Source organism: Lethenteron reissneri, chromosome 47, assembly GCF_015708825.2.
Source record: "Lethenteron reissneri isolate LAM-NWPU_2019-01 chromosome 47, ASM1570882v1, whole genome shotgun sequence".
In the NCBI taxonomy this organism is placed as follows: Eukaryota; Metazoa; Chordata; class Hyperoartia; order Petromyzontiformes; family Petromyzontidae; genus Lethenteron; species Lethenteron reissneri.
This window is the reverse complement of record NC_083825.1, coordinates 5,906,147-5,928,970: the sequence shown is the minus strand read 5'-3', so window position 1 is coordinate 5,928,970 and position 22,824 is coordinate 5,906,147. Positions and strand designations below refer to the sequence as shown.

Genomic DNA, 22,824 nt, shown 5'->3' with positions numbered 1-22,824 from the left:
GACGAGGGGGGGGGGAAGAAATGTCACGTCACATCAAAATGCGCAACTTTAAATAAATATAGAATTGTTATAACAACACTCCTACAGCATCAGAGTGCAGCGCCACATTAAGTACGCACTACAATGACAATAGTTTAAAGCGATTTGAAGCATGTTTTATTTTCAAAATGGAAATATGGTTTGGGGGGGGGGGCAGAGCTTTGTGACGTCGTTTGAGGGGGGGTCTGACTTTTTGTGACGCCGTGTGACGAGGGGGGGGGGGGGGGGAGTCAAAAATCGTCCAAAATCGCGTGACGTCATTTATGGACGATCCCTAACAACGACGGCTGGTTATGACGACGCTGTGCAGGTGGAGACCTTCCTGTGGGTGGGAGAGGCGACGTCCCCTCGGGCACGCAAGATCGCCCAGGCCAAGCACCAGTTCCTCTTCGGCACCTCCGAGCAGGAGGCCTCAGCGCACGAAGGTGCCGGTAAGTGGCACGTGGAATTCCCTCCCTCCCCACCCACCCTCCCTCCCACCACCCTCCCCCCCCACCACCCTGCCCCCCACCGTCCACCCACCGTCCACCCACCCCACCCACCAACTCTTCGCACCGCCACAGGCGAGACGCGGATGTGTGTTCTCCAGAATCTCTGGTGCCTTTTTTTCTTTATGCGCCAGTCACCGAACGAAGGGGGGGTTGGGGGAAGGGATCCTCCGGTGCCCTTGACGGTGCCTCGGCACCGCGGCCTCGCGTGCGGCGTGCGGCGAACGCGCCCACTCCGGTGCGGAAGGACGGACGGTGGACAAATATTCGAGAAAGATTGTCATTTAGCCACCCGTCAGTGTGCGTCGCTAACCAGCAATCACTGCATGGCAATCACTCAACTAATCACCCCCATTAATTTGTTTCTGCCCGCTAGCCAGGCCAGTTCGTGTCCTCCCATCAAACAACCTTGTCTTTTTGTAATAAGGAATTATTTATTGCTGATGGGTTTTTGTTGTTGTTGTTGTTGTTGTTGTTTACCTGTTGCTTATCCTACTCATTCGAAATGTTCTCCTTCAGTTATAAGCCGAATGGCAAACCTATTTCGGCAAATGACGGTATCTACTTCGCGGTGATGTATTTATCTGGCTGAGATTCCATGGCAGCCGAGCTCACCGTCACAGGATCTGCAGGCAATGTAGACACTGCAGGCAAAACCCTTGTAGGCGAAGTACACGGTGCCTCATTGGAGAGTTTCTAAGAGTTTCTGGATGATACGTACCTGCAAGGACATCGTCTTTGAAAGCTCCTCGAAGTGCCCCTTGCTGACACTGGTCGAGGCTTCACAGTTCTGTGTTTTTTTTATTCTCACCGTTTGATCATATTTATCTGGGTGTTCTTTTTCAAAGGGGGTGACCCGGGTGAGGGCTGTCAATCGGTCGCATTTTCGATTGAATCTGGCGGTTTAACGGTTGGCGTACACGGACTGGAAATCCAGAGGTCGCCGGTTCGATCTCCCGGCATGGCAGCTGGAACAGCTTTCTGACGCGGCCCCGACCGGACGTCTGTGAAAAAGAGCTTCAAGGCTCATCGAATTTCCCCAGGATAGATACGGATTCTGATTCCGATGAGGTCTCCCCGCTGCCTCCGTCGACTCGGCTGCGTAGATGAGCGCACCGCGGCGAATTGATCGGCAGGTCGCGTGCGGCGGGCTAGACGTGCGGGGTGTTCCCACCCCTTTGCAGGACGACCGGCCGGTGTGAAATTGTAGGTCAAGCGCCCTCTCTCTCGAGAAAAGCTCTCAAGAACGATTACATAACATGTACGCCCATCCACCTTGCCGACAGATGGTGCACATTGTTTACTCCACACCCCCCCACGGAAATGACCCAGTAGCCGCAGCAGCTGTTGCGGGCATCGAACTGGTCTCGGCTTCCGAGCGGGGCTGGCTTAGCAGCGGCGTGGAGGAGCTGCTGCCCGCGTCGACGCTTTCATTCCAGCAGCCTTTTTTGCCGAGGTGGTGGATAGCGCTTCGAGACGACTCCCCTTGTTAACCCTTTCCCGTTCTGATGACGTGCGATGACGTACGTGTAGTCTGTTAACGTACGTGTACGTCATCGTGTGCACGTCATTGAAACAGAACCAGATTCAGCAGTGAACGGGACACCCCCCCCCCCCCCCCTGCAACTTGCAGATGTCTCAATCACCAAATAGATACCAAGTCTGCATTAACCAGACGAACTTGTGGCACAAAGCATGCAAAAACAAAAAACACGCTTTGATAATCTACACGTTATTTTTTTTAAACTGAGGTCGTACAGCCTTCTGTACGACCTTGTCTCACCGCCGGCGTTAGACCAGAGAACGCCAAAAGGTGAGCGGCTCAAACGCGATGCAAGTATCAAAGCATTAATAGCTGGGCTTGAGCGGTTAAAGCCTTGTCCTCTTTTTCCATCATGTGTTTGACATTGGCAAAAAAAGGTCCCATCGATATCACGTTCCCCCCCCTGTGGAAAGATTAAATCCCGCGCTCCCGTTAAAGCCTTCCCGCTCGCCCACCGCGGGTTTGGACCCCCGTTCTCAGTCAGAATCGAGTTCTTGGAAGGTGGACGAGATCGGAATGCGATGTCGGGTTTCCTCCAGAAGCAATGCGCGCTCTCTTGGGGTGTGGAGGAGAGGCAGGGTGGGAGGATTGGGGTGGCGGGCCGGCGCCGTAATGTTGTGATCTCATTATCTTGAGTCGGGAGGGGGGGCGAGCAACGGGTTAGCGCTTCTTGTTGAACGATCTTTTTTTTTTGCCCGGCGTTTGCTGAAGATGCGCCGCTGGTCGCCGCAGCAGGCAACACTGGGGGGGGGGTAAGATTCGTCAAATGCCCGAGACGTTTTGCGTGCACAACGGTGACCCCTCACACCCCCCCCCCCACCCCGAGTGTAACACGTAGTAGTCATCGTTGTAGTCGTAGTCATCGGCTTTCGCGATCAATATTGTCCACAGTAGATGTTTTTTTGGCTCGGATCTCGTAAACGTATAAATGTGTCGTTAAACATCGCCACAACCCGCATTAGTATGGTTCGTCACGTAGACAGCCTGATGAGGGTGGTTGTAATTACCGGCGAAACGTCGTGCGCGAATTGTAAATCTTGTGGGTTTACTCTCCAACACAGCGGTGTGCTGAACTCGTAACTAATTGGCATGTTCTGTTTACGTGACAAACCTTACTAATTGGCTGTCGGGTGTTGGGTGGTGGAGGGTTACCAACACATTATATTTTCACGCGATCTCACCCAAAATAGCTCTATCATGGTGACCCCCGAGTTTAATTCCGGGTCACGGCTAGCATCAGTGGCACCTCCGATTAGCAAGGTTGGCTACGTACGGTGCAAAATAAGTTCAACATACCATCTCCCCTTCACCAATCTGCACCAATACCACAATACCTGCCATTCGTCATTCAGTGACGGTGGCGTCACCACGGCGCTTGTGCCAGGACGGGTGCACTTTGAGGCCACGTGCAGTGCCGAAGGCTCGTCGACAGGAGGTCAAGGGACAGTCCCCAAGGTGCCATCAGCAAACTGACCACAGTCAGGCAACCGCCTGTGACGGGCGCGGAGTGGGGGAGGCCTTCGTCCGGCAATGTGTGGACTGACAAAGAGGCCTGTAATTTATTTTTAAATGCCATCTTTAGTCACCCATCTGTCGGCAGCTCGTCGCTGGTCTCCAGACAACAACAACAACAAAACAACACTCCGCTGGCTGCTTGCCTGAAACGTCGCGTTGACGAGTGTTGCTTTGCTTGATTATATTGCACCACCTGGAGTTTAGCTCTGTGGAATGGTTTTTAATTACATTTCTCTGTCATTGTTTATACGGTATGTACAGTACATTGTGGGGGGGGGGACGGGACGTATGTACGTGTGTGTGAAATAGCGATTATGCAGTGCACAGACAGGATATTAGTTTGGTGCCAAAGATGCAGTGGCAGGAGACTGAGACGACTTTTTTTAAAAATAATAATTCAGCATTCATTATAAATTCACATTGCCTGGTAGGACGTCCACTGCTGAGATGGAATGATGAAATGAGATTGCGTGCAGATCCATTGTTGCATCGCGGGATTGTGAGGAAGCTGGATAATTTGGGGTTAGGGTTAGCAGGGGATTGATCGCGGATGACGATTATCACTAACATATATTTTACCTATGTTAAGCCAACTGTGTAAAACAGACCTGCCGATACGCACACAGACAACAACATCCGCCATTCGCCACGAAGTGACGGTGGTGTCACCGCAGCGCTTGTGCCAGGCTATGTGCACGTTGAGGCCACGAAAAGTGTCGAGGTCTCTCTGGCAAGATGCGGTCGACCGACTGAGATGATTGGCCGATGCACGAACTGTGACCCCCACTGTAACCCCCATTGTGCCAACTTGCTGTGTTTAGCCACCCGGCGCTCCTTGTGAGCATCGCTCCTCTGCCCTCCGTTGTTGCCTCCAACTGCCCAGCAGCAGCAGCGTTCTTCACGAGCCTCTTCCACAGAGGCCGATCTTGACACCGCTGGCGTCAGTCATTGGCAAGTCCACTCAGCTCCATGTCCACTCGTACCTCACCATTCAATCTCTTCTCTAGCCCGTGCCGTGCCAAAAACCACGCAACACATAAACACCCACGCATGGACCAATGCACACACGGACATTAGTGGCAGAGTTATGACATCGCTTACTGGATAATCAATGCGAGCGTGGACCTACGTGCTAAATCTGGAACAGCTCATGTGGGACTGAGACTGCGGTGAATTTGTATGTTTAGTAAAATGAGCCTCATTTAGGTTAATGAATAATAAATATTGAATTGACCTATTCTACGGCATTATATTATTTCGTTGACTGCTATCTCGACCATAAAAGCTTGTTGTGCAATTAACCGAAATCTATTTGAGGGGCATTGTCTACCCTGCGATGGAAACATCATCTGGAATGCACCCAATCCTGTCAAACCCTGGAAGCTAAGCAGGCTTAAGCCTGGATAGTGCTTGGATGGGCGACCACCAACACAGAAAGTCGGGTGTTGTAGGCGCTGTTGGCAATAGAGGGCAGTGCTGCCCTGCTTAACCAAGCGACAGTGAGCAGCGTGGTTAAGTTTGGTTAAAACAACCCTCACGAATGGTTTGGGGGAGGCCCTCATCCAGCAGTGGATTGATGAAGGGCTGTAAGTTATTACATCTGTTATGACAAACCGGTTGTACATGTGCTTTCCATGATATCCATCAGAGGGAACGGTAGAATATGTCCAGCAGCGTAAATACACGGTTGGCTGTGTACGGTTCAGAAAGAAGTTCAAAGCACACACGTACGCACATGCAAGAGAAGTAAATGTCAAATAAGCTTTGCTCTTCCACCTTTTTAATGCAAGCGCCACAATGGGATGTGAACGGGCAGAGGTGCAGCCCTGCAATCCGCTTGCCGTGAAGCTGGCCAAAGGGCCTCCACTGGACATTTTACTCTCTCACACTCAGCAGACGTCTTGATAGAGCTCGGAGTCCCCACGTTTCACACCCCGCTTGCAAGCGACTGCTGCTGTGTGTGTGGACACAATGGAGTTGGGGGTTTAAGAAACTCATTGCTTTTTAAGTGCCACGTCAGGAAGTTGCATCTGCGACCTCTGGACTGCTAGTACGGTCGCGCTAACCATTACACCACAGCAGCCTCCAGTGTGCGGGCAAAACAAGTAGACACTTTTTGGGGCATTGTCCTAATGCTCGCCAGCTCCTCGATGAATGGCATGGCTTGCTATCTATCTTGATGGCAGTTTTATTGAAGCAGAATTATCATCCTGGGACGTGAGTGTGCCGACAGCAGCTTCGTCAGCCATTGGATCAGTGCTGGGGCCATCGAGGCACAGTCCTAATTAAGTTCCGATGGTTGCTCATTATTTTGAGAATTGCATCAGCAAGGTCACGGCAAACGTCACTGCCAGTTTATGCCTGCGATTCAATCAATATTACTTTTCTCGTGCTTCAGGTGTTAAGGCTGGAGCGTGGCCTTGTCATCTATTTATGCGGAGGTTTTGAATGTTTCGCATCGTATGCGTGGGCTTTCTCTGTGTACTCTGGCTGCTTACAATGATACAGCCACTCGTTAATGGGATTGGGAAAACGAACCTACCGTAATTTACTAACCCAAGGCGCCACCGTGGCGAGATGTTAACTACTTCGCCAACCCTGATGCCTGTATAATTGGAGTTTGATTGTTTTTGTCCTCCGTTTTTTCCCTGCACATTTAGAAGCATGCATTTAGACTATTCGGCCGCTATGAATCTCCACGTTATAATGAGATCATTTGTGGCCAGGTTGCCTCTGAAAGAGAGCTATATAGCTCAGTGGGCCTTACCTGGTCAAATAAAAAACAGTTTGCAGTTTAGTTGTATAGTTTAACTTTTTATTTTAGTAATCACAGTTCACCACATATCGTGCCTGTTGTTATGAACTCCATTCGAGATGACATCCGCCACACAGATGGAGCGATGAAAACAGGTCGTGTGAAGGCACGCGGTGGATTCTTCCATCGCAGGATCGCTTGGGATGGCGGCGTTTTGGCGGCATGCTCTCATTCAGCAGTGGATTGACCATTGTTGATGATGGTGATGTTGACGGCAGTAGGAATTCTGCCAGTAAAAAATATGATAATTGGTTTTTTACCCTTTTATCTGGAAACAAAACTGACACCTTTTTTACGAGGAGTCATGTTTGCATCAACCCCAATACCTGCAGTCATAATGCAAACAAAAAACATAACTTGTGAGACTAAGCTCTAAGAAAAGCTGTCTCGGATGTGGACCAATCAACTTCAAGGACAGTGCATACATTATCAGAGTTATGTTTTTTGTTTGCATTATGACTGCAGGTATTGTGGTCTATGCAAACGTGACTCCTCGTAAAAGAGGTGTCAGTTTTGTTTCCAGGTAAAAGGGTAAAAAACCAATTATGACAGTAGGAATTGGCCAAGCAGCCCAATTGGGAACCATTTGAACAAAAAATAAAATGATTCACGAGTCTCGGTGATGCTTTCATGGGTATGTAAATATTTTAATACCTTGAGGTAATTTGACTGACGGGACTACTGATTGCAATGGAGAATCGTGAACGCCGCTGACCCAAAAACAACCAAGGCTTTTTAAATACTTTATATTAAGTTCGCTTGCGTGCTTGCTTGCTTGCGTGCTTGCGTGCTTGCGTGCTTGCTTGCTTGCTTACGACCGTGCAAACCTTTCGGTCGTTTTTTAACCCACTTCCCGTGATCCAATCGAGCTGACATTTTGCACACAGACTCGTTGTGCGAGACAATTAATGTTCGTGAAAAATAAAATCCAAAATTTTACACTGTTTAGGGAAAACAAATTAAATATTTAATTACCAATTGTTTAATACTGCAGACAATCATCTGACCCATAGGTGGCAGCCATCTCAAGCCAGAGGACGAGAGGACTCTAGCCGCCACGCATATAAAGGATTTATAGTGAAAAACTTTGTTTTTACTGGTTATGCTTATTTCACATTGGCACAGACCGGTGCAGCTTTTAATTCAAGTGTCAGGTGGGCATTAACATCGGTGCCCGTGCATAATTTAACTCCGAGCTCTCTGTGCTGTGGCAGGTCTGTAGAAGCAGCAGCAGCAGCGGCCCTCGGCCAGAGTAAACGAAGCAAAGACCGTGGGCTCTAAGTAGCTCATTAGTGCCTGGACTCACGAAAACAATGCGGGTGAACAAAATATTCTGCTTGCATCCATAATCAATTTAACATAACGAGTTAATTCACATTAAATCGCTTATTATTCGTACGTATCTATCTTGTGTCATATACCTCCATACTGTATATGTTTTGTCTTAATATGTATCTTACGATATCTCCATATCATCTGTATCCACGGTGGTGTAATGTTAACTACCTCGCCTGGTATACAGGAGGTCGTGGGTTCGATCCCGACCCTGACGCCTGCTGCTGTATATTTGGAGTTTGCGTGTCTCTCGCTCCTCGTGGTCGTGTGGATTTTTTTCCGGGTCCTCCGGTTTTTCCCTCCACATTTGGAATCAACATTACGCTATAAATGTCCACGTGATAAGCCACTTTGTTAGGCTATCATTTGTGGCCAGGTCGCTTCTGAAAAAGAGCTATGGTAGCTCAGTGGGCCTTACCGGATAAAATAACAATGTTTATAGTTTCAATCGTATCTCTCTTCTCTCATCTACCTCCAGGGCCGGCGTGAGGAGGGTACAGGGGTGGTGCCTAGGCCACCAAATGTCACCGTTGCTTCATCTCTGCCTCTTGTCTTCAGCTGTCTCTCTCATTTCACTCGAGCTCTGCCTCGTCTGTAACAAAAACAAAATGTGATGAGACGCACCTGTTACTCAGCACTTGTGAGCAGGGCAGGAAATAAATGACAGGGGGAACTCACGAATGATTCCCACTCCCTCGCTAGATCTGTGGGTCTCGATGTGTCTCTGTGGGTCTCCATGCGTGTCTATCGGTCTTTGTGTGTGTCTGGGTTTCTGCGCTTGTTTGTGGGTGTCTCTGTGCGTGTCCGTGGGTCTCTTTGTTAGTCTAGTTGGTCTACACCAGGGGTCGGCAACCTGCGGCTCCGGAGCCGCATGCGGCTCTTTACGGGCTGCTTCTTGACGATATGTACGTATGTACAGTATGTACTCAGATGCATTGCGGCTCTTGAAATACAAAATTTTGTACCGAATTGGAAAGAAATGGCTCTTCTTGTTATTTTGGTTGCCGACCCCTGGTCTATATGTACGCGAGTCAATTAAAAAAAAGATGAATTATTTATTATATCCGGAGGGGAGGGGCCGATTGTGGAGGGGAGGGGGGTGGAGGGGAGGGGCGTGGAGGGGAGGGGCTGGGGGTGGAGGGGCCGGGCCGTGGTGGAGGGGAGGGGCCGGGCCGTGGTGGAGGGGAGGGGCCGTGGTGGAGGCTGGGGGTGGAGGGGAGGGGCTGGGGGTGGAGGGGAGGGGCTGGGGGTGGAGGGGAGGGGCTGGGGGTGGAGGGGAGGGGCTGGGGGTGGAGGGGAGGGGCTGGGGGTGGAGGGGAGGGGCCGTGGTGGGGGTGGAGTGGAGGGGAGGGGCTGGTGGGGGTGGAGTGGAGGGGAGGGGCTGGTGGGAGTGGAGGGGAGGGGCCGTGGGTGGAGGGGCCGTGGGTGGAGGGGCCGTGGGTGGAGGGGCCGTGGGTGGAGGGGCCGTGGGTGGAGGGGCCGTGGGTGGAGGGGCCGTGGGTGGAGTGGCTGTGGGTGGGAGTTGAGAGGCGGGGCAGTGGGTTGGAGTGGAGGGGCGGGGCTCCAGGTAGGTGCAAGAGTCTGTACGTGTTGGCACATTAGGGGCTACAGCTTGGTGCATCACCCAGTGATCTACAAGTCGTCTACCCAGTCGTCTACCCAGTCGTCTACCCAGTTATCACCCCATGGCACCTGCTGGCTCTGTCCCGAGACCTCCTCCCGTCAGCGAAGCAGCCTTCGACACTTCACGCAGGACTCAACGTGCACGTGGCCTGGCACCAAAGCGCCGTGGTGACGTCTCCGTCAGTCACTTCGTGGCGAATTTCGGGTGTTGGTGTGTCCCGTGTGTGTATGTGTGTGCGTGCGTGCGTGTGATTTGTGTACACGTGGTCGCCATCCGGGCGAGCCTTCCAACGCCCCCCGCGGCTTCAAAGTGCACCTTGCCTGGCACCAAAGTGCCGTGGTGATGTAACTGTGGCGAAGATCGGCTCATGCCGCGCGTGTTTATATGTTTGGTGTACAGTGGAGCGCACCTGTGTGTTGGGTGTTTTAACTTGGTGTGTGGCGTAAACCCGTGAAGAGGGTTGTATCAGCTGCAGGAGTAGGTGGTGCAACTGGTTTCACACCGATCAATCTCGGCAATCGGAGTTCGATTCCGTGCCAGGTGCTATCGGAACGGGGTCTTGATACAGCAATCGTGCTGTGACGGTTTCACCTGAAGACGGAAGCTTGTGTTGCCTCCGAAACGTCGTGATTTTTATTTTATTTATATTTTACTTTTATAAATTGTAATTTTTCACCTATGTGACTTTACCGAAAAAACCTAAGAATATGAGTTCCCGGGGCTTTGTGTTAACTTCATAGCTGGGGGAGACAAAGGCGGCCAGGCGTGGTGCTGACCACCCCCTCACGTGTGTCGTGCTGGACTCCCACGTGTGCCTCGCTATCAAACACTTGCCCCAGCAGCTTATTATAAAGTCCGCATAAAACCCTTGTGTGCAGAACGCCCGTGTATACGCTTCGTACATTTACGTGTGTGAAATGTGTAATTATGTTATCAACTTTTGAACAGACAAAACAATATCGCTTTCATTTAGATGGCAGACCTGGGAGTAGTAGTGGATGTCCCATTATCCAGCTGGACCGGCTCTCAACCCATGTCACAGGTTCATTGCCCATGGGCGACGTTCTTGATTGCAAGGCCCGTGGGCCACTGGCAGACCCTTGGTGGCCTTTAGTGCGGCCCTTGACAATTCACAAATGTTGAGAACCCCCCCCCCAACCCATCATTCAAAATTGAGTTTTTATTTTATTTTATTACACGCTTTTATTGTTGTCGTATCCTCAAATCTTGTAACTAAATTTTAACCCACTTCCCAATGTGTTATCGACTGCAAACTTTGTATACGTATGTCTTACTGATGACAATACTATATTCTGTCATTAAATATATATATCTTTAAACAATCTTTTTACACGCTTTCTATTAACTCACTCTGTTGTTGTCGTATCCTCAAATCTTGTAACTCAATTTTAACCCACTTCCCAATGTGGTATCGACTGAAAACTTTGTATACGTATGTCTTACTGATGACAATACTATATTCTGTCATTAAATATATATATCTTTAAACAATCTTTTTACAAGCTTTCTATTAACTCACTTGTATCCTCAAATCTTGTAACTCAATTTTAACCCACTTCCCAATATGGTATCGACTGCAAACTTGTATACTTATGTCATACTGATGACAATACTATATTCTATCATTTTAAAATAAATCAATTATTTTTTAACAATTTTTTTTATATGTTATGTTTCGGCTTGGCTCTAATTGTCCACGCTCAACTGACGTTGGCTGTAATTGCCCACGGGGTCCCCCTTACGTTGTGGCAAGCCTCGAGGCCACTTCCTGGAGTCGTGGAGTTCTGCCATTACTCGTACGGTACATTTCATGAAAGCGTGTTTTTAAAAAAGTATTTTTTAATATTACTTTTTTTGGGTTAGATCGCGTAAATCTATAAATGTGTCGTTAAAACCCGCCAACCACCCGACACAGCCAATTGGTATTGTCACGTAAACAGAACGTGGCCAATTCGACACTAGTACAGCACACCGGTGCGTTGGAGAGCCAAGCCACAACATTTACAATCTACGTGTTAAACTGACCCCCCATCATCATCATCATCGTGCTGCTGTCAAACCCAACAATGGTGTCACATGTTGTGGCGGCCCTTGCACTGACGATGTATTATCGGCGAAAGTGGCCCCCCTCTGAAAATGAGTGAAGGACGCTGGCCCGAGACCACCGGTATTTGACCTTGTCGGTAACCGCCTGATGGGGCATCAATTTAATTTTGCGGTTCCAATATCGTGATGTAGCCAATAACGGTGAATGATGTGACAACCAAATGAAATTAGTTGGAAATCAGCTAATTAATTCATTGGCCATATAAATACATCAGTGCAAGTAAGGATTTGCTACCTTAGGTGGAAGCAGTTTCTACCATGGATCGTCTCAGCTTGCTGGTGTGATAGCGCATCTTTGTCCTGGGATATACCGCATCTGTATATTACTATTTTCACGCCTGTTTACCGAGGAAACCATCACCGAGTCTCATGACTCCTTCGACAGGAGGGCTTTGTTGCAGTCGCGGCAATGATTGCTATTATGCGCGCGTGCGTGTAAAATCCTAAATTCGTAATTTGTCGTCTCATTTAGAAAATTCGGGCCATGACATCGGCACACAATGGCACTCGTTTTTGTGACTGACGGCATAGGATCTTTGACCATAATACAGGTTTTTTTTAGGTTTAGATCGCCTAAATGTATTAACGTGCCGTTAAACCCGCCACCACCCAACACAGCCAATTAGTAAGGTTTGTCATGTAATCTAACCCCCCCCCCCCCAAAAAAACCTGTATTATGGATGATATTGGTCGCGAAAGTCTACGTGTTAAAGGGGCTTTGACGTTCACAGTGAAGCACATGGCTCGTATTTTTTTAATTCGATATGATCCAGGGTGGCTGCTCAATCTAAACAAACGGTGAACGTGCTACGGCCAGGCCTTGTCCACCGCCCATTTATATATTTTTCGTGAGACTCCTAAAAATAGGAAAAACTAATTATTCTAACTCGTAGGAAGCTCGGCGTGGAATGCAATAATGGTTGTTAAAACGTTTTTTTTAGGGTTACCGATAACTGCGTGGACTCGAACCAGTAAAATAGGGGTACAGTCCTGATTTGCGACGTTAAAGTGGTGTCTCAAAGGAAACGTCGCGGTCTCTTTTTGACTGAGAAACGAAAGGGAGCTTCCACACTGGTGTGTGATGGTTGGCAAGTCGCACTTGTTGGCACGGCGGTTGAAAGTGGCTCATGATTCTTAAGCCAGTGCGTTCATTGCTAAGATACCACTGGAAACGGGTTCCCATCCTATTATTATTATTTTAACAACCCCGAAAGCGATGCTCACATATTTCTTATTAGCCGTCTCCATACTGCGCAGAAAATGTCACGGGCCAGGTAATCCCTGTTCTCGACTGTACTCCCGTACCTCCAGACCGAGACGGTTCGTGTACAGTAACATGTTTACGCTTGTTAGATCTCTTTATACCGTCTTGAGCAGCAGAGGTTTAATTTCCCACGGAATGTTGCCAAGGTCTCTGGTAGAGTGGATTAGGCATGTGACTGCAAACCACAGCCATAGCGAGAGGTATTCTTGATGTCATGTGCCTGATGCGGAACTATTTTTCTTGGCTACTAACCCAGACGGATATGCCCAGAAATCAAGGATAAGGTCCCGCTTTTATAGGCCGCTTAATTTCCTCAGCAACTCAAAGCAGCCATTATTCATCTCAGCCATTTAAAAGCCCTGCTGCAGTCTATCCAAGGGGACCCCCTAGTGGCAGCTGTCCCTGTACGGCAACACGGGTGCACGACGCAGCACCGGGCCTGCAACTGAGGCCGCGATGATGACCGGCACTTGTGTCACGTCCTTCGGGAAGGAAGTGTAATTGTAGCCCGGACTTCAGTGGATGTTCTTCCACGAACCGTCAGCGGGATGATTTCCTGTTTGAACGTGACTCGTTTCACATGAGGGTGTCGGTCACGTCAATACGGGCGAGCATGCATAATGCATGAGCTTTCATCAGCACCGCACGGCGTTCCCATCAAGGTCTTGTAACAGTGGGTTAGAAAAAAACTGAACGAGAAAAAAAAATGGGAAAGAATATCAACATTACTTTTATACGTGAGTTGTGCCCTAATGGTGCCAAATTACTTCTATTGGTTGGATATGGTGAGAATACGGCAGTGATAAAATACATGTGATGAGCGTGAAATTATAATAAATGTGGTTGATGTGACTAAATTACTGTGATTGTATAACTTTCACAGTGATTCTCCTGCTACTTGCTGCTTCTGATAATTATAAGACAATGCTACGTTTACATATTGGTGTTCCTATTCCGGCCGAGGATGAAGGTAATATTGCTACTATTGTTGCTGCTGCTGATGATGAGGAATGCTCTGCTGCTGTTGATATGCTGCTGGTGCTGTTGATGGTGCCGATGACAGTGATGAAGGCAATGCTGCTTCCGGTGATTATTTTCACTCATTATTATTAATACTACGACGCTGGCATGAACGTCGATTGATCACGTGACATCGTCACATTGTCCGTGTCGAGCAGCAGGCCAGCGGGAGTCAAACCTCAATGCGGAGCCTCAGGATACGCACGTGAGCCAAAGGGACGGCGGCAGCGAGGACGCGAACACGGACGGCGGGACCGAAGCGGCAGCGGAGGGCATGGACACGGCCGGCGCCGTTCAGCCCAATAACAAATCCCTGATCACGGCCCAGGCCGACGGTGACCCCACTCACTTGGCACCAAGCATCCGCAGCCATGAAGACGGCGACTTGGAGCAATTGCAGGCGACCGACGGTGACCGTGTAAGGGCAACCGGAAGCGCTCCTTCGAAGGACAGGAAAGTATCGCACTCGGACGACTTCAACGGCTGCCTCGAACTAGACTCCCTCGTCATTTCAGAAGAAGACGATCCCCCGTGCGAGGGCAGCTCCGAGCAGCCGAGGGGGGACATCGATGGAGGACACGCTGAGGTCAGACGTGTTTCGGACACCCAGGCAGTTGGCGTGCAGTCTGACTTTGGTGCGACGGGACCCCGGCCGGCGGAGCTGACTGGACTGAGCATAGTGATGCCGCTCGCCGCAAGAGAGGAGGCCGCAGGGGAAGAAGCGAGCGGACAGAGGAGGCTTGAGGACGAGTGCAGCGCTGCGGCAGAGGAGGATGGAGAGGTGCCCCTGGAGGACGAGGTGTTTGTGGAGCCTGGGCGCGTCTGCCCGGAGAGCCCCAACAAGGGTCCCACGGCAGAGGGGGGATTGGCCAGGTACGAGAGGCGTCCGCATTTACTTACGTAGATACGTACATATCCTTAACGTCATCGTTATCGCAGGACACGATTGATCGACCGCCGAATGAAGGCATCTTCCTGCCTTGTGGGTCGTCGAAGTTACTTGACGTTTGTTGTGTTGAACTTCTTTCGCACCGTACTTAGCCAACCGTGCTAATCGGAGGTGCGGGGAAAGACAGCAACACTGATCAGTGCCGCCGCCCGATACCAGTTCGAATATTACTCGTTTAGATTTAAAGCTTTCGTGACTGCAAGGATTCATATTCTTGGTTCTTTCGGTAAAGTCACGTAGAAGGGAAATAATAAAATAATAAAAATATAAAACAATAAAATTCTCACGACGTTTCGACTGCAACACAAGCAATCATCATCAGGTGTGGATTTCACACTTTACCGAAAGAACCAAGAATATATTACTCGTTGTCGAGGAATTAAACTCTGGTTGCCAGGCTCTTAGTGAAGTGCGCTAACCATTGTGCCACCACTCTGCTATGACCGCTATGCATATTGAAACGTTTGCCCGTTATTGCAAATACATGTTATCACGTGTTGTCACCTGGAGTGTTGGGGGAGCGGGGGGCGGTGGAATTTCAGAGAGCAATGTTTAAAAAAGATGACATCAGATAATAAATCTACCTCCCTGAGGTGGTAATCAAAATCCACTGTGATGCACTTTTCAGTCGAGATAAGAAAATGTAATTGTACTCTTTGACTTTACCGAAAGAACCAAAGAGTATGGATTCCCGCAGTCACGAAAGCTTCAAATCAAAAATGTAATTGTACATCCGTTTGCCAGTCGCCTCCCCTCGCCGAGTAATTCCTGGGGTTGTTTGACCATACTTCACCACGCTGGTTAGTGTGGATTGATAAACGGAGGTGTCCAGGACTGGGAATCGCTAGCCACTGACTGATGATAGCCGTGGCCGGGAATGGAACTTGGGTCGTTGGGTTCGTAGAGCAGTGCGCAAACCACTGTGCCACTGCTCCATCCCAGGGGGCCACGGTACAGGCAAGGAACAGATCTATACATCGATTCAATTGATTAAAATTGATTCTTACACTCGTGATACATTCATCTAATTGCATGCATAAGAATTAATTATTTACGGTTTATTTGTTGGTCGGTGGGTTTCATGTGGCAAGGCACATGGAGGGTGCTTTCACCTCTTCCAAGACATCTGACCAGCATGGAAGAGTACCACAAATTTTGTCACTGAATAGTACAGCGCTGCAATTGCAGATTAACTCGAAACTAATGGAGTGAACATAACTCTCCATAAAAGAGAATGTTACACTACAAATAAAACTAAAATTATCTTGAATAAAATCGCGACCCAGAAGTCACAGTTCATGGATCTCCAGGGACGTGGGCTTGGATCATTGAATGCGAACTGTACACCACTTAACACCGCAACCTTCCCCTGCAGCCTCATGATGCGTGAGATCCGGCGCAGCGTGGAGCTGGTGCCAGGAGAGGGTGGCGGCAACGCCGGCATTGCCGGTGGCGGCAGCGGTGTCATTTGTGCCGAAGATCCCAGCACCGACGCCTTCAGCCGCGATGCTGAGAGCATCCTAGAGGCTCACCACGAGCGCGGAATGTCCTACTCGAGCATGGACTCGCTCGACGTTCTCAGCTCGGCCGCCCCTCCATCTGGTGAGCCGGAAAACGCCGCCGCCGACGACGACGACGACGAGCCCTGCTTCGATTTCTCCGAGGCGACGCTCACGCCGGGGGTTCGCGAGTGGATGATGGACGCTTCGGACACTTCGCCAGTTCCTGCTCTGAACTTCGCCGGCAGCCCGAGCACCTGTGCTCCGTTGCGGGCGTTGTCCCCCCCGTCGGCGCCGCACGACGCGGGCCGCTCGCCTCAGCCGCGGGGTCGGAGCGACGAGCGGACGTCGCCGCTGCGTCTGCCTCGCGACGCCCGGCGAAGGACGGAGGGCGATAGCTCTGCGGACTCGGCGGTCTGTGAGCAGAAGGCCGCAGAGGGCTCGTCCGACACGAGGAGCGGCGACTCCGATGTGACGCAGGCCGAAGAGGTTCTGACGGTCCCAGCAGTTCATGACGCAGATGGTGACGCGGGCCAAAGAGACGGGGAAAGACAACGCTCATTGACCGCCGCCGACGTGAATTCCTCTTGCGAGCAGAGACGATCAAAATCTTCGTCGCCGGCTTGCGTGAGCCTTACGAGCGTTCCCGACCGTGCCTTTGCCAGGCAGAAAGGGGCCTTAGAGGGAGGCCTGACCAGTGTTTTCAGCGCCGAGGTTATCTCCCAGCATCAATCGGCGGTTTCAAACAGCCGCTCGGAAAACGTGCTGAGCAGTCGCGTGACAGCGGACTTGGAGCAGGGAGAGATTTCGCCAGGATTATCGCTATCCGTGAGGTGAGCTCATTCTCAATTAACATGATTGTGTGATTTTTCTGGACCTGTGAATTGTTGGTTTTGAATTCGTTGGATCCAATACGAATTTTCATGATTAATTTTACTTTGGTTTTAACCTGAGTTAGTTAGTGATGTTAAGGCAAACTATGTATTAAATACATTTTTGAATGCCTTTTTACATAAATCAAGTCTTCATTGATTTGACCGTTGAGGTCCCATGATTCACAAATGAAACATTAATGATTAATCTATAACCAGACAAGGCTCTATGAAGATGTAATACCACTTGTGAGGGTGTGAAAAAAGAGCCAATAATAGTCACAATGGCATTCTTAAATTAGCATTTGTAAAAAAATTCGACAATGAGTCTTAACAGTGATGAAATTATAATGGTTAAAATACTACCGGGTAAAAAAAAATGTCCAGTAAAATAAAATAAAGGCAGGAACAATAACCATATTTCAAAGGGGGGTTTGGTGGAAGCTCATTGCTGGCATGAGAGTGTGTGAATTAATGTGCTATTTAAAACGAACAATATATATGTTGTGACATATTTGACATAGGCGTATGTTGGGCATACAACGTCCTGTTTTTTCTCATCTTATATCTTAACCTCATCATTGCCAGCTACCTTAACCCGCAACGATCATGCGGGTCTCACGATCGTGCGGGTCTCACCGATGCCTTGGCTCTTAACTCTCTCCACTTTTTAAATCCTTTATATTAAGTTCGCTTGCTTGCTTGCGTGCTTGCTTGCTTGCTTACGACCGTGCAAACCTTTCGGTCGTTTTTAACCCACTTCCCGTGATCCAATCGAGCTGACATTTTGCACAGATTCGTTGTGCGAGATAATTAATGTTCGTGAAAAAAATGTTTCCAAAATTTTACACTGTTTAGGGAAAACAAATTAAATATTTAATTACCAATTGTTTAATACTGCAGAAAATCATCTGACCCATAGGTGGCAGCCATCTCAAGCCAGAGGACGAGAGGACTCTAGCTGCCACGCATATAAAGGATTTAGAGTGAAAAACTTAGTTTTTACGGGTTATACTTATTCCTGCCCTGAGTTGTCTTTGTCAGGTGTTGTATACCAGGCTTTACGAGTCCATGAAATCACATTTTCTTAAGTTACGTTGCGTCCCAAAAATTATCTGCACAAAAAAGAAACCCGACGCTATTTAAATTACAGCACAGCTTTTAGTCGGCCACCTTTCATCATAGCCATGCCAACTTATTAAATGGACCATGTCTATGGCATTGTGAAGGTCAAACAAAACAGTGTGGCCCTCTGCCAGCTTAATCTATCTGGTGGATCACGTGGCATGCGTCACCGGCCAGGGCAGCCACAGAGTGCGAGCAGCAAAAAGGGTCGGTGCGGGGCTGCGGGGTGGAGGATTACAGCGTTTGGTGCAAACATGATGGGCCGGTTAGGGGGGGCACAGCCATTGAGGGGGACACAGTCATTGTGGGTGTCGTGGGGTGTCCAAACAAACCACCCAACTTTTTTTTGGATGTGTTTTTTGTTGTTCAGTCAGCATTTGTATCTCTTCAACAAAATAAATGCTGATTCTGCCGATGGACCGGAACGTTTAAATTGACAGTAGCGTACGGACAGTTGGTTCAGTGCTGAGTCAGTGGCGAGTGGTTGCCTTGGGTTTAATGTGATTATGGTGCTGTAGACCGTCTCTTTTCTGGGGCCGAATGGGGTGATGAACTTTTGCAGATCTCGTGCGAAATCTGAGCAATAAACAACGGGAACCGTTCGCTGCTAGGAAACTCCCAACTTCCACAGTACACCTGGGAAGCAAGCAATTGGTGCCATGGGGTTTTGTGATAAACGCCCTGTCCCCAATGAAGCGATCGCTGATTTGAGTATTTCGATATAATATGAGCGTGCATATTGCGGAGGATTACTGTTGGTCTCCCTGATTTAACACTGCGGGCTTAACAACCATGTTAATACCCGCCGTCTGCTTCACATTGGATGTTAAAAGATCCCGTGGCGTCATTCGCAAGAGTAAGCCGTCGTGTGCCGGCGTCGGGGTCCAAATTTGGCAAATTTGAAACTGACACCGCTAATGACAGGGACTTCTCTACTTATGAACATTCGACTTCCGAACTTTCAGAGATACGAACAAACTCGTCCATATGTCTGGTTGCCTGTTCGGACCGAGAGTCGTAAGTTCAACCGCCGCGCAATCGATGGCGGTGGTGGCATCTGCATCTGCAGAACATGAAGAACCAGTGACATCTACGGGACATTATACAACTTTTAAAACCATTCCCCGTGTTTAGTGTACATGTCGTAACAGCACGTTTGGAATCGACAGACTTAAATTTGGACTTACGAACTAATCGATTTACCAACAGACCTCTGCAATCTAACTCGTTCGTAAGTGGACGAGTCCCTGTATTCAATTGGGGTTAAACATAGCAATGATTGCCCCTCTATCCGCCTACTGGCAGAGACATTTCCCTGGCCACTCTTGCGAATGAGATTATCCTTGGTCTCTTGAGTTTTCACCTGCTTAAATAAAATACACTTGGTGGGTGTCGCCCGGTCCACACACTTTGAACCAATGTCGGTGAGAAAACATCCACTCACAGAAATGCCACGTGACTGATGGGATGTGTAGTAAATATATAATGTAAAGATATAAATTACGTGTATCATTATATATACATTTTTAAAATAAACACGTATATTTTATGGCGAGAGACAGGTATGGAAGGAGGCGAATTGTGCCCGCTTATATTTTTTTAGTATGATAAATCGTCGTTCCACGCGTGACCTTTGACGCTGCACGCTGCTGATCTCCACTAGATGGCCCTGTACTCCCCTCTTGCTGCTTTCGCCAGCAGTGTGGTTTTACGTCAAACTATTTTTTTTAAAACTACATATCGCGAATACAGAGCAGCGTGTGACCCATTTACAGAGCAGACAGCCTCTTAAAAATGTAAAGAAAGAGCCAACCCAGCTGTTATAATTACCACATTAAATGTCCCCTAATGGATCTTCGTGAGAAAATGTGAAGCCGGAATTAATTTGATGAATGATCCGAGCGATGTCGAGGTGAACATCATACCTCCACAAAGGCGATGTGTCTGCACACGCAGCAGCAGGAGCAGCAGCCCCTTCCATTTGATTTGCTCATAAATTTTACATGGGAGCAAAAGCCTATTTTTAAACACGCCCAATCTCCATCGCTCTGCAGTATTTATGAACGTGCCCGATGCTTTGCTCATCAGAGAAAGTTTATAAGCTGCTTTCCGTTTGTTTAGATGCACGTTAAAGATTTATTGTAAACACGCGCACACAGTTAGACGCCTTGTATTGTGTACTCTACTTTTTAGAATAGTTCTTTTTCAGCCATGCTTTAATGGCCCTTGTTCGTGTGTGTGCTACAAAGAACGACCCTTATCCGAAAAGTCACCTATATATATATTATATATATTTTTGTAATTTTCTTGGTTCCCTTCTACGTGACTTTACCGAAAGAACCAAGAAGATGAATCCCTGCAGTCACGAAAGCTTTAAATCTAAATTTTTGTCATTTTCAAGCTACACAGTGCTATTGATGAATGTGTTGAGTTTATTTTGATAATTGTGCTTGTGCATCAGTGGCGGTGCATCATCATCACCCAATAACTTGTTTAGGAAAAAAATCTTCACCACCGAGAATTGTCTTGACCTTTCTCCATGTTGCTATCAGCGATGACATTGCTAAATATATATTCAGGACAACAGCTGGACTTGCAGATATTGTCAACTGTAACTTAAAAAATATTTCTAAATCAGCATTTAGTTTAAATAAGTAATATTTAAAAAAACACTTTAAAAAAACACGCTTTTATGAAATATATCGTACTAGTAATGGAAGAACTCCACGACTCCAGGAAGTGGCCCAAAGCTTGCCATAACGTAAGGGGACCGTGGCCAATTACAGCCAACGTCAGTTGACCGTGAACAATTGGAGCCTAGACGAAACATAACATATAAAAAAGAATGTAAAAAAATATATATATGTATGATAGAATATAGTATTGTCATCAGTATGACATACGTATACCAAGTTTTCAGTCGATACCATATTGGGAAGTGGGTTAAAGTTGAGTTACAAGATTTGAGGATACAACAACGACAACAACAAACAGAGTGAGTTAAATGAAAGCGTGTAAAAGGGGGGGGGCAAACGGTGTAATTAGTTCTGGCAGCAGATTGATAAAATGCAAAAGCGATTGGAGGTGCTATGTTTTTTTAAAATGTAGGTATCCTCAATTACAACCAGGTGATAACCATTGTAGCCTCCAACCATATTTCAATTGCACAGCATGAAAAGTACACGTATAATCTGATGATTAAGAGGGAGGGAGGGAAGGATGGGTTGACAGGGGTTTGAATTGACGCATTGGTTAGCAGATGTTGCGTTATGAACTCCTCGACCTCAATTCCATTCGCAGCCATGGCTTCTGACATCGGTGGCGAGTGATGATAATTGAACTGACCAGTGCGTGTTGGTGAACCTCCCACCGAGCATCTCGGTCAAACAATCCCAATGACCGACATGGCCATCGCTCAGCAGCAGATTGACAAAAAGGGGGCCATGATCAATTTAGTCACCGTAATTGGGCACAAATTAAAGCCAACCAACATTTGACCACGGAATTAACTGATTGTGTAAGGTGGAACAACGGTTTAAGAAAAGAAAACAATGTTTGCACGCAATAAACTATTGCAAGCAAAATTTGAACAGCAATAATGTCACCGACATATGTCACACCGGTAAGGGGCCATCCATTGAGTAGGAACGCAAAAATCTCTGTCAATACGTTCCTTCGGAGTTGGCAGGTAGGAACTTGGTTGGACAGCGCATTCGTGCACGACAAATATGCACGACAGACAAATAATCCCTGGTGGGCAGTGTGGAACCTGTTGTTCCTACCTGTAAAATGTTCCCCCTACCCCCCTCCCTGTACGCACGCCGACTAATAAACACCCCCCCCCCCCCCCCAGATATTTAATCCATGCAGAAACGATCCAAGGATTATTAATATTAACGTGTTTAAGTAAACAGACCACCGCTGGACTATCTAACTAATTTGAAGGCCAATCTAGACAAATTATTATCGAAGCTTCACCTCCCCGCCCGGTTCCTATGCGTACATTGTCAGTTGACCCCCCCCCCATACGCAAGCGAACGCATTTGGGTTAATCCCCCCTCCTCTCCTCCCCTCTCCTACTCCCCCCCCCCAACTTCCCCCCCCTCGCCTCCCCCCCCCCTCGCCTCCTCCTCCCCCTCCTCCTCCCCATCCCCTCCTCCTCCCCATCCCCTCCTCCTTCCTCCCCCTCCATCCCCCCTCCCTTTCCCCCTCCTGCCCCTCCCTTCCCCCTCCCCACCTCTCCCCCCTCCCCCTCTTTCCCCCCTCTCCCCCCCTCGCCTCCTCCTCCCCCTCCCCTCCTCCTCCCCTCCTCCCCATCCCCTCCTCCCCCCCCTCCCCTCCTCCTCCCCTCCTCCCCATCCCCTCCTCCTCCCCATCCCCTCCTCCTTCCTCCCCCTCCATCCCCCCTCCCTTTCCCCCCTCCTGCCCCTCCCTTCCCCCTCCCCACCTCTCCCCCCTCCCCCTCTTTCCCCCCTCTCCCCCCCTCGCCTCCTCCTCCCCCTCCCCTCCTCCTCCCCTCCTCCTCCCCATCCCCTCCTCCTCCCCATCCCCTCCTCCTTCCTCCCCCTCCATCCCCCCTCCCTTTCCCCCTCCTGCCCCTCCCTTTCCC

The 22,824-nt window shown here is 48.8% G+C and overlaps 1 protein-coding gene across 1 annotated transcript in view; it reads left to right on the top strand.

Moving 5' to 3' along the window:
* Positions 1–349: 349 nt before the first annotated feature.
* Positions 350–22,824, top strand: part of LOC133354340 (PH and SEC7 domain-containing protein 2-like) — a 127,332-nt gene continuing 104,857 nt past the window's right edge. The window contains exons 1-3 of the mRNA XM_061571099.1: positions 350–470; positions 13,929–14,643; positions 16,095–17,051. Coding sequence (XP_061427083.1) covers positions 14,045–14,643; positions 16,095–17,051 — 1,556 coding nt within the window. The 5' untranslated portion in view covers positions 350–470; positions 13,929–14,044. The remainder of the gene's footprint in view (positions 471–13,928; positions 14,644–16,094; positions 17,052–22,824) is intronic.